Genomic DNA, 17,347 nt, shown 5'->3' with positions numbered 1-17,347 from the left:
AGGACAAGTACCAAGAAAAAAAAAAGTCAAAATAGTAAAATACACAGAATTAAAAAAGAAATGTTGGGAACCAGACATGTACCGGGGGGGAGGGGCTTGAGGGGCTTCAGCCCCCCCCTCCCCGATATTCTCATGGTGGTCCAGAAGAAGGTCTTACTGGTGCATTATTTAAACTGTTATGTTTATTCATATCATGATCTGGGGCAATGATGCAAAAGGTTTGCTAGGGTAGACCCTCTTTCACTCAGACTCAGCCCCCCCCCCCGAATCAAACTCACCCCCCCCCCCCAAATCAAAATCCTGGCTACAGGCCTGTTGAGAACTCAACACTAAAATCTAATAAAATAAATCAAAAAGGAAATTCAACTTCATTAAGTGGATAATAAAATACAAGACATTTTTGACCTGAACAATATTGGTTGTTCCAATGAGGTATATTATTGAATCAACTGGATTGATTCACTTAGTAAGTTTACTCTAGATAGGACCACTGACATGATTCAGGCCATCTATTCCATTATTAGCCCATAACTCCATTCATGAGCCTGTCCAGGCACTGAGACCATCAAGACAGGGCCTTCTCTCAGTTGTGGTCCAAAAAAAAAAAAAAAAAAGATTCCAAATTCTGGCACAATTTTTTTTTTTAAAAAAAGAAGAAACAAAGCTAGCTATTTTAGTATTCAGCAACAGCAATGTAAAATTGTTTGGTGTTTCTGTATTGTAGCACATCAGATAGCAATTGTCTGGGAAATGGATGATGGAAAAGAACCACAGATGCTTTTTGTAAATAGAAACTTAGCAATTTGAGATAAAAGGGTTTATTTCTTGCATTCTGTTATTCTATGAAGACTGGCAGGCAGATTCAAATATGGCTCCTCTCCATCTTCAGCCTGAAAAGGTACAACCCAAGAAAAATATTTTTTTCTTTTATTGTATAAAATGATCCTCCAAATGACTCGCCACTGCTATTCTTATAGTCTCTAAGAAGATTAATATCTAAGGACCTAATCATATGTGTCGCTGGATTTGCTATGAATTGTGGCAAATCTGGTGGTACCCGGTAGGGAATGTGGAGAATCTGTCGCTCCACATCCCACATTGCCTGACTCACCCAAGGCTCCATCCCATGGGGGGAAGTTTCTGCCACTGTTGATATCTGTACAATACGGAAAGCTTCCAATGGTGGTGGTGGTGGCATACACCGGTTTTGCCTTAGATTAGCCACAAAGCTCCACTGAAAGCAGCTGGAAGTTTAGCGGGCTCCATGGCTAAACTAGAGAGGAACTACCATAGGCTGCCGAAATCAGCCAAAATCAGCCCAATCTGATGAGGCCATAAATGTTATCACATGAAACAGAAAAAAAAAAAAAGATCCCATGTATAAATCTTTGCTTTACTTCCAAGTTATCAATCCAAGTTGCCATGACTGATAAGGAACAACATTTATATTTACAAGTGTGGATTCATAATTTACAGGGAACAGACAGACATGTGGTACAATGTTTTTTACCAGGTAAGTAGCCACAGAATCTCTCCAGAGCTTCTTTTGCAGTAGAGTTGTGGACCTGAGCAAGCTGCTCGACCATAGAAACTATAAGCACACACCCTGAAAATTCCAAGAGAGAGATGTTACTCACATTGATTTAAACACATCTGAAATTATAGTAAACAAGCTACTAAAACCTTTAATGTATTAATTATAAAAGTCAGTTCTTGTGGGTTTTTTCGGGCTATATGGCCATGTTCTAGAGGCATTTCTCCTGATGTTTCGCCTGCATCTATGGTGAGACCCTGGTCATTCCACAGATATATAAACCCCTTTTTCCCAGTCCCAGCAGACCTCACCTCTGAGGATGCTTGCCATAGATGCAGACGAAACGTCAGGAGAAATGCCTCTAGAACATGGCCATATACCCCGAAAAAATCCACAAGAACTGAATGATTCCAGCCATGAAAGCCTTCGACAATTATAAAAGTGTTTAATGTATTGTCGAAGGCTTTCATGGCCGGAATCACTCAGTTCTTGTGGGTTTTTTCGGGCTATATGGCCATGTTCTAGAGGCATTTCTCCTGACGTTTCGCCTGCATCTATGGCAAGCATCTTCAGAGGTCTGCTGGAGCTGGGAAAAAGGGGTTTATATATCTGTGGAATGACCAGGGTGAGACAAAAGGCTTTTGTAAGTTGGGCTAGTGTTTGTTTTTATAAAAGATCACTTGGTGGTGAAGGAAGAGTATTTATTGATAATATAGGCAAAGTGTACAAGAGCTAGGCAAACAGACGAGACAAACAGGGCATTTGGTGTGAGCATTTAGTGGGGGAGTTTGAGGGGGAGGTTGAAAATGTTCTGCTAAAAATGGAAGGTGAGGGAACTCATGTCGTCCCCTGCACCAACTGTGGAATATTTGTATTCTTTTCCAAGAGTGTGGGGAAGAACACACAGCAAGTGCAAGTTGGTGGCTCTCTTGGAAGAAAAGGTCCAGTGCCTAGAGGTCCATGTATCCATGCATGTAGCTCAAGGCAAACCATTCGTTTGAAGCAAACCAAGAAATGGTCCCTCATCCATTCAAGTCAAAGCATCCTGCCACATTATTTCAGAAAATGATGCAAAAAAAAAAACAAAAACCCAAATATATTCACCCTCATCCTTAGCAGTAAAAATGCAATAAAATAGCTCAAAATACAAAATAATTACTCATGCTTTCAGGATATCCCAAATACGATCATTTTGTCTAATGGGAGGGTGGACTTGTGACAAACCACACCTTGGAAGTTTGGACTCAGCCTCAGGAAGCTCCTCTAGAAACATGTTTCCCCATGATTCAGAGATGTAACCATGAATAGAAGAGAATCTATAACTTGTAACATTAAGGCTCATGGTATAGGAACAGGAAAAATAAAGAAGAGGAAATATGGATTCTATATAGACAGAAAAATAGAAGGAATAGCCGGATGTGTTCCTTTTACATGAAAGCAGGGTATTAAATCAATACACTTTATTGACAGAAAGTTGCTAAAGGTTCAACTTTCTAGATCATAACAAAGAATGATAAAATCACAGTGCTCTCAAGTTGACATTAACATAGCAAGTTAGTGGGGTTAACCTAAGTGAGTATCATACTAAACATACTAGGAGGAACATGAAAGATCTTTGATTTAGTTAAGTATATAAGCAAAGTGTCTTGGTCCAGTGGAAACGGTTCAGTAGCAAAGATAAAATGACATCAAGGACCTCATCACATCGAGGTTCAATTTGTGGACAATAAGAGGGGGGATTTGCCATGCAGTGTGGTGAATCCAGCAGGTAGTCTGGGAACCCATCACCCTATGCCTCGCATTGCCCACTTACCAATTCCACAGGGTGAAGCATTGCCACCCAGTTTTCCCCCAAGCTCATCCCACACTTTCCCATGAGAACATGAGAAGCCTCTATTCTCCGGGAAGTGTCCTAGCATGCTGCCAGGATGCTGAAAGGGCAAAGCCCCGCTGGAAGTAGCTGTGTGTCATCTGATGGCATCTGGCAGGCTCTGTACTCCCAGAGTCTTCCAAGCATTCTAGGGCACTACACATCTCCAACATGATGAGGTCCATAGTAAAGGTCTGAGCAAGGCAGATCAATCTTGAGAGAGCAACTGAAATATAACTCTAATATAAACAGTGTACCTTATAGATATACCACAGTTGACAAAGTAGATGTAATCCTAGGCATAACTAATTTGGTACCAGGAGCTGAAATAATACAGAAGGAGTAAAGATAGTGTGATGGCACGCCAGTGTAGAAGGAAAACTATACGTCTGGCTATTCCCAGTGGCTATCAGTATATCCTCTGATGTACTTCAGTTCTTTAAAAATAAAGACTCTTGAGACAGGTCTAAAGTTAACCAAATACGTTTACTGGAAACCAGGCCCGTAGCCAGGATTTTGTTTCCGGGGGGGGGGGGGGCTGAATTTTTTTCAGGGGGGGTTCGGGGGGGTTAGTTTTGGGGGGGGGGGCTGAGTCTGAGTGAAAGAGGGTCTACCCTAGCAAACCTTTTGTATCATTACCTCAATACCCCCATGCATATGGGATATATTGAGTATGGTGATCAGATCATGATATGAATAAACATAACAGTTTAAATAATGCACCAGTAAGGCCTTTTCGCGAACCACCATGAGAATTTGGGGGGGGGGGGGCTGAAGCCCTTCAAGCCCCCCCCTCCCCGGCTACATGCCTGCACTGGAAACAAAACTTCAGTCAGAGTTCTTGAAAGGCAAATCAAAATAAAGTATTACAAAGATGAAGTTTGTTGATTGAATTTGGTTACACTGGTAATAAACACTTGACTATATTTGTAGAATATGAGGTAAAATATTTGACTATAAATGTGGTATGTCACTTGGTAAAATACTTGGCTATATTGGCTACAGTAAGGTACGTGGCTATTGATATAAACAGAACTATAACAACTAAATGGTAAAGGTACATGCTATATTGATATAAGGTAAATACACAGCTATGATGATCAGTACTAGATATGCTGATAGTATAGTACCAGCTATGGTGACTGTGAGATATATACAGCTATTAAGGTCTATGAGGTATATAGTATAATGATGGGTATATGGTAAATACAGTAATGATGGTATAAATACAAAGCTATAAGATATATACGTGGTATAGAATGCCTGTTTAGATTGCCAGGCCAAGGAACCCAGACAATTTCTGGCCTTCTCCTCTAAAACTCTAGCACAGACTATTTCTGACCTTCTCCTCTGAAACCCTGGCACAAAGTAAAAAGGAGGGGAAAGCTTTTCAGACAAGTACTGAGGCAGAAGGGCTAAACCAACTGAGCCAGGCCTCTAGGGGGTTTTAAGCTCCACCCCTAAAACTAAGCACAAATGGAAAAGTCCACACCAAAGAGAGAACAAAGGAAATGAAATGGAGGAGGGGAAAAAAAAATCTAGGCCAAGACATCACAGATAGATTCCTACACTATACAAGAAGGAGAAGGAGAAGGAGGAGGAGGAGGAGGAGGAGGAGGAGGAGGAGGAGGAGGAGGAGGAGAACTTGTTCAACATTTTTTCATCAATGTTTGCATCCAAATTAAGAATATGTACCTGAGAAATGAAGCAATCAGGTCAGAGAAGCATAAGCAAGCAAAACATTCTGAATTTATAAAAGATCACCTTCCTGACCTTCAGCACCATTGCCTCAATTCTGAGTTTAAAGTATTAGTTATTCTGAGTTTTAAAGTATTAGTTTTCAATCAAGAAAGGATTGACAAGAGAATGGCTGAAAACATGAAACATTCCTGTCAAAATAGCTGGAATATTCCCTTTTAAAACTTTGAAAGTAACTAGAAGGTGTGGTAACATCAAGGAAATATTTTCTATTATTCATCACTTTATATTTAGCATATAATTTCATTCACATTTGTTACAAAAAAAGTAACCACTTACAGGTAGTTAGATTACTTATAACTAATTGTTTCTATACTCTGATGGTGGTGGTGGTGATTTAAATGTTTAATATACTAAATGAAAAAAACACTGTGGCTGTAATGCCACGAATAATAAAGCTTCTGGTGATGCTGTTGGCTAGTAGCTGCTGAAATTATTTCATATCTAGTGTGTAACTGACAATATTATGACATGTTTCAGCCATAGAAAGAAATGTTTAATACCATTGGTTTAAATGAGATAGTGAAATGCATGGATCTGTTGTAGTTCAGCGTGTTGACAGCGTTGCTACTCCTAGTAGCAGAGGGGAAAGGTCTCCTCAGGAGTCGGAGGGAGAACAGCAGCTTCAGCGCATTAGAGAAATCATTATGGCTCCAAGTGATACCGATACGTTTTCAGGCTTCTCAGATTACGAAATGGGGAATGGGGAGGTGAGCAGAGGTGTAAAAAGGGCTGCTCGCGAGCCGGAGTCTGAGGGGGAATTACAAAGGAAGCGTATTCGGGAAATACTTAGTGCACCAACTGATGAGGATGACTTCCTGGGATTTGAGGGGAGTTCTGGGTCTGGAAGTGATATGGAGGGGGAGGAATTGGATTGGACCCGTGTGCAACACATAAGGGACATCTGTAACCAGCCCACCTCTAGCAAGGAGTTTGAGGGGTTCACTGGGGATTGGCAGCCAGGTGATTCTTGGCAGGACCTGAACCCTGATAGTAATTGGCAGAGGTGGAGGGATGGGCACTCAGCTGCAGACTTGGGGGCAGGTGATAGTGTTGACGAGAGGGTGGGGAGCTCATCAAGCTCTGAGGATGGTCTTTGAGATATAAGGGGGTTCTGTTGGCACATCTAGTTGCAGGAAGCAAAGTGTCTTTATCGGACATAATTCTTTGTGCTGCCAACTTTCTACCTTGGGTCCTGGGTTACAGCTTCATGTGTTCCTGAACTTCTGCTTCTTCAGTGATTCCAGCATTCCAGCCTTGTTCTTCCACGGATTGACCACGGACCGGTTTGACTACGCTCTGGCTTTTCTGGACTTTTGTTTGCTAATATCTTTGTGACTGAAACATTTCTTAGTTTTGAAATTGTGTTTTTCCTGTTCCAGTGACTGTGTTTTTGCTATACTTCGATTTTCAAGCAGTTTGCTTCACTTTTTGTTTAAAGTGGATTATAAGGCAACGCTATAATCCAGATTATATTTTTGTTTATTGAATCAACTTCTTTTTGATGCCAAATCACTCCTAAGACCTTCAGCACTGCAGTCAAGTGCATTTTTTGTTCTTTTGTTTACAATAAAGCTGTGTTTGAACCTTTATTTTGTGTCTGGCATTGTTTGAAAGCATCAGGATCTTGACAGGATCATTCTTACCCTTTCAAAATTTTAAAAATTAGCATATAGGTTTTAAAAACTACAACTGGACTTCCTGCTCTTCCTTCATCCTTCCTCTATCTGTTTCCATATCATTTTGAAACTTGGGAGCAATATTCAATCATTTTATTTTTAAGATGCTAGTGAAAGGATTGACTTTTGGGTGACATTTGGCAATTGCTTTCTATTCCTTGATAGAATGAAGAATGCTTTCAGATTTGAAGAAATGTCTTGGTATTGCAATGTCTATCATCCATTCAAACCTTGACTTGGACATTAATAAAACTGCCTGTCACTTTTCAGATATACTAGTTTGTTCCACCAGCTATTGATTTATGATGGACATAAGACGATTCTGTGCTCATGCTGTTCTACAGCAGTAATCTGAAAATTCACGTTTTAAGAAATTGCTCCCCCATCATAGCATAAAAAGAAAGTGTTTTTAATAACAAAATGACGTTTCCAATAGACTAGAGGGTTCTTTTAACTACATCCCAGCTAATAAAGCCAAAGTGAGAGTTGCTGGCCATGAACCCTCTGGCAAGCTGAACAGACTGTTTAAATTAATCCACTTCTGCAGCAAACATACAAAGGAAATTCTAATTAGAATGGTACCAGTGGGTGCAGATAAAAGGCCAGGCAAAAAAAAGGTTGCTTTTTAAGGCATCTAGATTTTACATGTAGGAATAATGCCCAATTGCATTATTATATTTACATATAGTCGTGTTCTGTATGATCCCATTCACCTTAATGTAACCAAATGGGAACAAATTAGCATTATAAAATATGGAAACTGTTACACTCCAGGAAAGGAAAAGAACTCTGACTTTAAGCACCAGTCCGTTGGATAGAAAATAATCCTTTTATTGAAGATAATTAAAAAGCAGTAAGGTAAAAAACACTTTAAAGAAATAGGTAAATCCAATTAGGTAGAAAGATAAACAGGAACAAAGTAGTCCAAGGTAATAGTCCAGCAAAGTCCATAAAAACAAAGTCAAAATTTCCCAAATAAAATGCAAAAAAACAGGAAACATGAATCCAAGGCATGAATAGAAGCATAGGTTAAAACCATGAAACAAAGACACTTAAAATATGATTTTTCCAAGCAAAGCTTCCATGAACAAGGATGAGAACTTGATTTGATTCCAAACGATGCTTCATATGACTACATATCCTGTACTTGAGACTTTTATCTCCTTGTATTGTCGAAGGCTTTCATGGGCGGAATCACTGGGTTGTTGTAGGTTTTTTCAGGGTATATGGCCATGGTCTAGAGGCATTCTCTCCTGACGTTTCACCTGCATCCTTGATTCGTATTTGGGCGCTGCATTTGGTAGTCCCTATGTAGACTTGTCCACAGCTGCATGGTACATGGTAGACTCCTGCAGAAGTGAGAGGATCCCTCTTGTTCTTTGCAGAACGTAGCATTTATTGGATTTTCTTGGTGGGTCTGTAAATAGTTTGTATGTTGTGTTTCCTCATCAGCTTCCCTATGCGGTCAGTGGTTCCCTTGATGTATGGCAAGAACACTTTTCCTCTGGTTGGATCTTCATCTTTATTCTTTATTCAAGGAACATGAAAGGCACTGCAGACTACTTCAACCAGAGAAGTCAGCCATAGCAGAGCACCTGATGAACCAGCCTGGACACAGCATTTTATTTGAGAACACAGAAATGCTGGACCACTCTCACAACCACCATGTCAGACTACACAGAGAAGCCATTGAAATACACAAGCATGTGGACAATTATAACAGAAAGGAGGAAACCATGAAAATGAACAAAATCTGGCTACCAGTATTAAAAAGCTCTAAAATTACAACAGCACAACAACAGAGAGGAAACAAACAAGGACATCTAATCACCTCTCAACAAAAGTTTGCTCCAGGTACTGTCAGGCCATTATATGCTAATCAAGGTGATCAGTTGAAACATTCATACCTAGCTCCAGCAGACAAGAGTCCTTTGTCTCACCCTGGTCATTCCACAGATATATAAACCCTTTTTCCTAGTTCCAACAGACCTTACTACCTCTGAGGATGCTTGCCATAGATGCAGGCGAAACGTCAGGAGAGAATGCCTCTAGACCATGGCCATATAGCCCGAATAAACCTACAACAACCCAGTTTTATCTCCTTGGTTTTGCGTTAGCTGAGAATTTCTTATCTTTTTCTCTCCAAGCCTGGCAGACTGCCGATGCCACTGCTTGGCTCTCCTGTTTTGACTTATCTCCTCCCATCGATCTAGTTGCTCACTAATTTCTGCAGCTGGGCCAGGTGCTGAACTGTTTTCATGTTCCCTATCATGGGAACTCTCTGGTAGCAATTCAGAAAACACACCATCATTTCCACACCCCTCAGGGACATTCTCTTAGGAAACTACACTTTGAACAGGGATCTCCTTGTCATTGGCCAAACCATGGCCATCTTGAAACTCATCTTGCAACTCACTGACTTCATTCCCCACATCTAAAGCACCCTGATCCTGGAACACAATCACAGGCTGAGTTCCAACAGAAACAAGATAACAGGGTACATTTCCATAACCCTCTCTCATTTGCAATGGAAGTGCTACTTTCCTCTGTGGTCTTGGTGCCAGTGGAAAGGCCACAGTGCTCCATGCCTTAGTTACATCCAGAATTGATTACTATAATGCACTTTATGTGGGGCTGCCTTTGAAGATGACTCAGAAATTGCAGCTAGTGCAAAGTGATTATTAACTGGGGCAAGGTTTAGGGACCATACCCCTTTAAAGCAGCTCCACTGGCTCCTGATAAGTTTCCGGGCACAATTCAAAGTGTAGGTGATTACATATAAAGCCCTATACATTTCGGTCCCAACCTATTTTTGAGACCACATCACCTTCTATGAAGTGACAAGGGCATTAAGGGCATTAAGATCTGCTGGGGAGGCCCCTCTTTCGGTGCCACCACTGTCTCAAGCACGGTTGGTGGGGATGAGAGAGAAGGCCTTCTCAGTGGTGGCTCCCCAGCTTTGGAATACCCTCCCTAAAGAAATTAGATTTACCCCCTCTCTTCAGGCCTTCCAATTGAGTCTAAAAGCAAGGCTCTTCAGACTGAGTAATCCATGGCCAATGTGATGAATCATTGATAATACTGGTCTTCACTTCTGATCCACATCCCATGCATGGCAGCCAACCTGTATTACTTTAACCAATAAACAGTTGTGGCCATTTTTCTCCTAACTCTGTGTTTGTGTCATCATTGGGCTGTTGGCGGGAGGGGTGTCGCCCATCAACACGCAAAGGAACTGTTATTATTTTCCCAGACCTTGAGCAAGCACAGTCTCTGGCTGGTATTGTGCAAGTAATTAATGGATAAAAGGTAAAGGTAAAGGTTTCCCCTTGACATTAAGTCCATTCATGTCCGACTCTGGGGTGCGGTGCTCATCTCCATTTCTAAGCCAAAGAGCCGGCGTTGTCTGTAGACACCTCTAAGGTCATGTGGCCGGCATGACTGCATGGAGCGCCGTTACCTTCCCACCAGAACAGTACCTATTGATCTACTCGCATTTGCATGTTTTCGGACTGCTAGGTTGGCAGAAGCGGAAGCTCATGCCGCTCCCCAGATTCGAACCTGTGACCTTTCAGTCAACAAGCTCAGTAGCTCAGCGCTTTAACCCACTGTGCCACCAGGATATCTGCTTATATATACAATGTCCCTGAAAGTACATACGCTAACATACTGCTGTAAGCTCTGGATACAGCAGCACGAGATGTTAATATTTTAAATGTAAACATTTAAAAATATTTAGTATTCATTCAGATGCACATTGATTGAGTGATGATTATGCATGTGTGACACAGCTGAAGGTCAGCCAAAGAGTCTACACTAACTGTTGTGACTTTTTTTCCTGTAATGGCAAATTTGTCAGAGACTGCTAATGGTTTGTTTACTTAACCATATAGGAAAATCCATATATTATGTAATGTATTTGTTAATGCTCTCTTATATTTCTCAAAATAAACACACAGGAACAACGTGATTCGGATTATGATCGCTTGCTTTTTCTCTGTGCCTTCAGTAGCTCAGCTAAATGAACTATCTAAGTTATTAAAACACCAACAGAGTTCTATGCAATGAAATGTGGATCAGATTCAATGGGAGACTTGTAACAAAGCCCACTGCTTTCTTTCTGTAGAGAAGAAAAACTAACTGTTATAAAAGCAAGTATCTCTTCTCAAAGGCTTTACATCTTTATAGATAACACAATGAATAGCTTCCTTTCTTTGCTTTATTTGATATCAAGCCTCAGACTTGCCACATTCTTCTATACAAGTGAAGAAACAGCTCTTATGCACAAATGCATTGGGGTGTTTTGTACTGTTTACATTAGAAAACCAGAATCTCTGAAACAGTTCCACAATAGCCTGGGGTACACAAAAGCAACCAACTTCCACTAGTCTAACACAGCTTTGTGGCCATCCTTTTAGAAAAACAACTACCAACAGTAATTTGTAGAAAATATTCTTCAATATTTTTGTGACAATCTTTATTTTAACTTTTAATATCTAGCCTTTAAGATCCATTTTTGCTCCATGAAGATCCAGCCCATTGGCAACAATGGGGCAACTTTCCATGCTCCCCTTTCCATCATTTTGAGGCATCAGTCTTAAGAAATCACATTTTCTGGTATTGTTTGTCCTCAGATCCTTCAATAAGAGCTGGGTTTAAGGCATCACACTTAAGCAACCACCCTTTCTGGGATCCTTTCTCCTTATATGCTTCAATAAGACCTGGGTTTAAGGCATCAGACTTAAGAAACCATGTGTTCTGGCATATCCTTGTTAGTGATACTGCTTTCTAGATGATGAAATAATCAGCAAATCAAGTGGGGAATTTCTGGACCTTACAATCTTGGCAGAATGTGACTTCTCACGCATACTAGGATAGTTAAAGTTCCCCAATACTGTTATATCTCATTTTTTTAATTTTTTTATAATCTCTTCCAGGAAAGCTTTATCTAAGGGCACACAAGTCTATAGAACACCCCAACAATGTTGCCACTGTTTTTCTCTCTCTCATATATTTTTAATCAAATGCTGTCAACCTATTTGCCATTGTGATGAATCCCCTACCTTTGTAGGCCAGGGAAAAGCCCAGGAAGTAGGCCCAGGAAGTTCAGCAACCATTTTAAAGAGATGGCGCAAGGAGGCAGCCATCTTAGAGGACCCAGTTCCTAGAGGGGGAGGAGCTTAGGAGCAGCCTAGAGGAAATGTGGGAAGTTGTATAATTGGCTGGGAGAGAGTGGGCGGAGCTCAGTTGAAGAGAAAAAAAGCCTTGAAATAGGTGCATTTTAAAAACTGACAGCTCAGTTAGGGTTGGATGATTGAAGAGTCAGGGACTGGTGTCTGAAGAGTTAGGTTTTGGGGTGTGTTTGAAGAAGAAGAGTCAGTGAAGCCAGGAGTTGGTCAGTTAGTCTAGATAGATAGCTATTAGGGAGAATAGCTAGTCTAGAGAATAGACAGATTCATAGGAAAGGACTGTCTGGAGTTCAAAGAAGTCTAGTCAGAGGGAAGACTGCTAGATTCTTGTGAGGGAGAGGAGAGTTGTTTTGAAACTAAGCCTTGAACTGTTCTTTGAAGTAAGCACACGCTTTTATTCATTAATACAACCATTAAGCTTAAGTGCCTGTTTTGTTAAAGTTCTCACAAATAAACAGCTTTGTTATTTGTTAAATAACATCTGTCTCAAGTGTGCCTCTATGCAACACAGTTCCATAGCAGTATAGAACAACAGAGTTTTAAGAAAAGGTGGCAGCGTTTATTTAAAAAAGAATCTCAGCATTATTTTGCCTCAGAATATAGAGCCCTGAGGGCGAATCCAGCACAACACAGCTTGCTTAAAGCCTCTTGCCAAACCAGAAGCTTAATATTCCTTAAAGTGTGGTGGTTGCCAGTGATCATAGAACTTTACCTTAGAAAATAGTGTGTTGGTGGCAAAGTCTTAGCAGCCTCCAAACACTTAATTGAATTTATTTAATAATCTTTTACATTTTGGTGGCATATTTGTGGGATCGCTTTACATTTTTGGTGAGGCAGCAGTGCGATCTCGAAACAAAGGGGGATCCTCTGAGCCTGATAGAGATTCCCTTCTTCTTAAATCTCCCATATCACTTTATATTTTTGGTTGGCAGCGTTTGGGATTGTGTAAACAATTCCTTTCAATTGGTGGATCAGCGGTGTGATAGTTTAACAACCCAAAATCCTTTACAGCCATGGTCCAAGTCAGAAGTATTCAAAGTGCTATTCAGTTGAATGATGCCAAGGTTGCTGGTTACTGTTAAGTTTCCAGGAAAGAAAAAAGAACTGCAGCCAATGGGCACAGATATGGTATCGGTTTTTGGAAGACTGAGGGGGAAACTGCTGGACTTTCATATCATATAGCTTGGGAAACACAATTCTAAGTCACGAATTTCCTTACAGATGTACACATTCTTGACATATAAGGCGACTCCTCTCCTTTGTTTAGTTAATACATTCCGAATAAGTTATACTCCTGAATTATTACATCTTAGTCATAAATGTCATATCACTAAGTTTCAGGGTTGTGTATTAAATCATATTTGCCTTTCTCTGTTAAGAGTTCAGATTCATCTTGTTTGCTTCCTATGCTTTCTCCAGTAGTGTAGAGATATCCAAAACAATGACTCCCTTCTCAGCTCCTTCCTCTTATTTTTTTCCTGTCAACTGAAAGAATCATAGTCTGTATCTTCTCCATCATTTGTATTCTTGCTCCCAACACTCGGTGTCTCCCTCTCCATCACAGAATGTTGTGTAAAGTCCTCTGACCAGGTTCACGGCCTTTCTAGTATACATATTCTTAGCAACCACAATTCGGTGTAACACATTTCTTGCCAGAAGTTTTTCTTCATGAAAACTCAAGACCATGGTCCAAGAATCAAATCTTTCCTGATGATAACACCTGTACTTTCAATTATTCACATGTAGTATTTATCTTTCTCTTTCTGGGCCATGATGTTCAACTGGAAGGACTAGTAAGAAAACAACATGCACTCCAAGGTCATTTAGTTTCCTATTCAGAACCACGTTGTTGTTCACATTCACTTGAAAATTGTGTTGAACAGTACCTACATCGAATTTGAGGTGAGCTTCATCATGGTTGACTGGATCAAGGGTGCTAATAAGGACTTTGGGGGAACTGGCAGATTTGATGGGGTGAAATCCTTGCCTTTCAGAGTAGACTTTGATGAAGTTGTTAAAGGAGTAGGTGTCAGAATCAACACATTCTCATTCAAAAGTGTCTTTAAGTGGATTTCATGATTCCTTTTGAGTATTAAATCCTCATAATAGGAGCAGATTTGTATGATATGGCTCTCATCCAAACAAAGCAGGCAATTGTATGCCCATCAAAGATGGCACATATCTAAGGTTGGGGTAAGTCAAAGGCCTGAACTGGAAGCAAGAGTGTAGTTAGACCAGTCCAAGGAGACTCAATGCAACCCAAAAGGAGAATGCAAGTCAGGACACTAGATACTAGCTATGGCATCGAATAGTTTGCTCAGTTCTTGAGGTTTGCCTGAATATTCTGTACTGAAGATAATTCTCAGCCTGTCCTGATTGTAAACCAAGCCTGAAGATTAAGGAACAGCAGTGTTCACAGTTGCTGACAAAATGACGGGGCTGGGGAGATGCTGAAATGACCTAATTCTTAGACAATAGTACTACCACACCAGAAGGGCATATTCAGCCAGCTGTTAAAACATGCAAGGAAGTGCCAACCAACAAAAATAGGTTGCCAGTGAAGCCAGTCAAAAACGTTTTTGCACTGCTGTTAAAACAAATCTATATTTCTCATTTATACGTGCTGTTACCATGATTAAATACAAAGGCTCTCATAGTGAAGTCACTTACTTATAAATTGTTCAATAGAGGCTACTAATGAATAATTAGTTTCACGGTTGCAACTATACTCAAGTAAATAATCTGAACACATAGTAATCAGTTATTTCCCTAAACAGTTAGCTAGCATGCAGCTAGTGAGGACTTGTTCTCATGATCCCGTTTGCTTGGAAATCATTAATCTTCACCCTAAAATTCACCCTAATAACCATTCCCCTGGGGCATTGTTCCTCACAAATTTGAGGAACCTAGAACTGCTTGTGCTCAGCACTTTGGTTGTTTTTATGAGCAACTGACATAAGGAAAAATAATTGCACACAAATAAGCAATTACTACCATAAACCAAAAGATATCAGAGTTCAAGTTTTACATTAGGAAAAAAAGAGAACAAAGAAAATTTGCTACTACAGTACAACCATATCTCTGTCTCCTTCTTCACTTAAGATGACAACAGTATAGTTTGTTGACCAAACCAAATGATGATAACAAATTAGGACGGATGACATATTGTAATATTTCAAAAGGTTTATTTGTATTTTTCCCCACATGATAAATCATTCTCATTGGTTGCTTAAGCTTCTTGCAGATAGCACCTTTAAAACTAATAGATGGATGAGAGGCAATCTTGTCACCAAATCTATATAAATAAACATGTAATTTTCGTTTGTGGGATTAACATAACCCAAAAACCACTGGATGAATTGACACCAAATGTGGACACAATACACCTATCTGGCCAACAAATGACCATCACTCATAAAAACACAGAAAAACACAGTGGAAGGGACTTAAAAAGCCAAAAATTAAAAAATTACAGTGCATGCGCAAAATTACATATATTGTTGTTGTTATTATTATTATTATTATTATTATTATTATTATTATTAAACTTTATTTGTACCCCGCTAGCATCTCCTGAAGGACTCGATGCGGCTTACAAAGGCCAAGGCACATACACACACACATACACAAATATATACATACACAAAACGCATACACACAGACTGGGCCACAGCAACGCATGGCAGGGGGTGGCTAGTGGATTCATAAATCACCAACCCCAACTGCCATTTTGGCAATCAATTCTTGACAATTCATGGGTTGCCTGAACTATGCTGGGGAGAATCCCCAAACTGACAGCTGTTGAAATAGATTTTAATGGATTTTAACTGTGAATGATTCAAAACTGTTTATATTTAATTCTGTTTTAATGTTTGCATATGTGTATATTTTAAATTGCTTTTATGTTAAGCTGCTTTGAGTCTCCGACAGGAAAGATGAAGCAGGGTATAAATAGAAGAAGAAGAAGAAGAAGAAGAAGAAGAAGAAGAAGAAGTTCATTTCAGTAGGTAGGATCAATGATATATCTAGTAGGCCTAGGTCACAACGGAAAAATTTGTTTCTAAAATCGATTCGTTTTTTGGGGTTTTTTGCGTTTCGATATTTAAAAGAATTCCGAATTTTTTTTTAAAAAAAGTTCGATATTTATGAAATTTCATAAATGGTAAAAAAATTACAAAACAATAACGAAACAATAACGAAACAATAACGAATCGATTCATTAATGGCGGACGCGACCGCGCAATACGCTAAAAAACCTCCAAATGGGACAGGGGGAACTTCTGAAGCTTCCCTCTCCCTCTGTTGTTGACTGTTGGTGTGATATTATAATTTTTTTTCACTAATTAAACAAAAAACAACTAAAACTTGCCCCAGACATGCGGAAATAATAACGAAACGACCTCAAACTAATAATGAAACGAATACATAACGAAATACGAAGCATTTACGAAACGAATTGAAAAAATTGTTTCGTTTTTAAGTTGCTCCAGAATGGTTCGTTATCACTTCGTTAACAAAAAATAACGAATTTTTAACAAATTACGAATTAATGAAACGAAACCGCCCAGCCCTAATATCTAGCCCTCGACCAAAAGAAACCAAACATCCAACCATGTAGCTCCATATAAACCCACATTTTAGAAGTATATTAATTGTAACCAATTGGTAATCTACTTTCCATACCTCAATGGAATAAAGCATGGAGGAAACAACCCCGTCATAAAACCCCATTATTAAATACATACCCATACAGGAAACCTTCTGATGTCTGTCATCATAAAGCAGATTTTGTTTGACATTTTGAAGTGAAGAAAGGCCATTTGGCAAAAGCAGGAAGAGGAACAGGAAGACCGAGGAAGGGGCCATCTTCCAACCCATTCTTATTCTGAAGAAATAAAGAAAAAATTGGAGAAGGAAGAGATGACTTAAAAATTCCCACTGACATTTCTATACTTCACACAAGTTAGACAATTTTCATCAGTAGCAGCAAGAAATGTAGAATCAAATGCATTTTGTTCATTCTCATAAGGAGAGTATACTAAAATACTATAAACACTTATTGAAACCAGGATAAGAGACAAATAATGCTGTCATTATCCTAGCTGGGGTTTTCTTGGGGTAGAGATCTTTACTCTTCTTTCAGTAAGTTTAGTTAATGATTGAAATCGCATCTTGGACTGTAATTTTTGGGGCTTTCCAGCATTTCTGTAAAAAAGTAAAAGAGACAGTCCTCGCTCCAAACAAGCAATATGGGAATATTCTTGAGTTTTAAAATGGACAAAACCATTTTTCATTTTGTAACTCCACTGGGAACAGA

At 39.6% G+C, this 17,347-nt stretch overlaps 1 protein-coding gene across 1 annotated transcript in view; it reads right to left on the bottom strand.

The window, feature by feature from the left end:
• AOAH (acyloxyacyl hydrolase) overlaps positions 1–16,910 on the bottom strand; it is a 105,970-nt gene extending 89,060 nt beyond the window's left edge. The window contains exons 1-2 of the mRNA XM_067470183.1: positions 16,776–16,910; positions 1,511–1,606 (exon numbers count right to left, since the gene is read on the bottom strand). Of these exons, the coding sequence (XP_067326284.1) occupies positions 1,511–1,606; positions 16,776–16,908 (229 nt within the window). The 5' untranslated portion in view covers positions 16,909–16,910. The remainder of the gene's footprint in view (positions 1–1,510; positions 1,607–16,775) is intronic.
• Positions 16,911–17,347: the final 437 nt, after the last annotated feature.

This window comes from Anolis sagrei, chromosome 6 (genome assembly GCF_037176765.1).
Source record: "Anolis sagrei isolate rAnoSag1 chromosome 6, rAnoSag1.mat, whole genome shotgun sequence".
NCBI lineage: Eukaryota > Metazoa > Chordata > Lepidosauria > Squamata > Dactyloidae > Anolis > Anolis sagrei.
The sequence above is the reverse complement of the archived record's forward strand: the minus strand, read 5'-3'. Positions and strand labels throughout refer to the sequence as shown.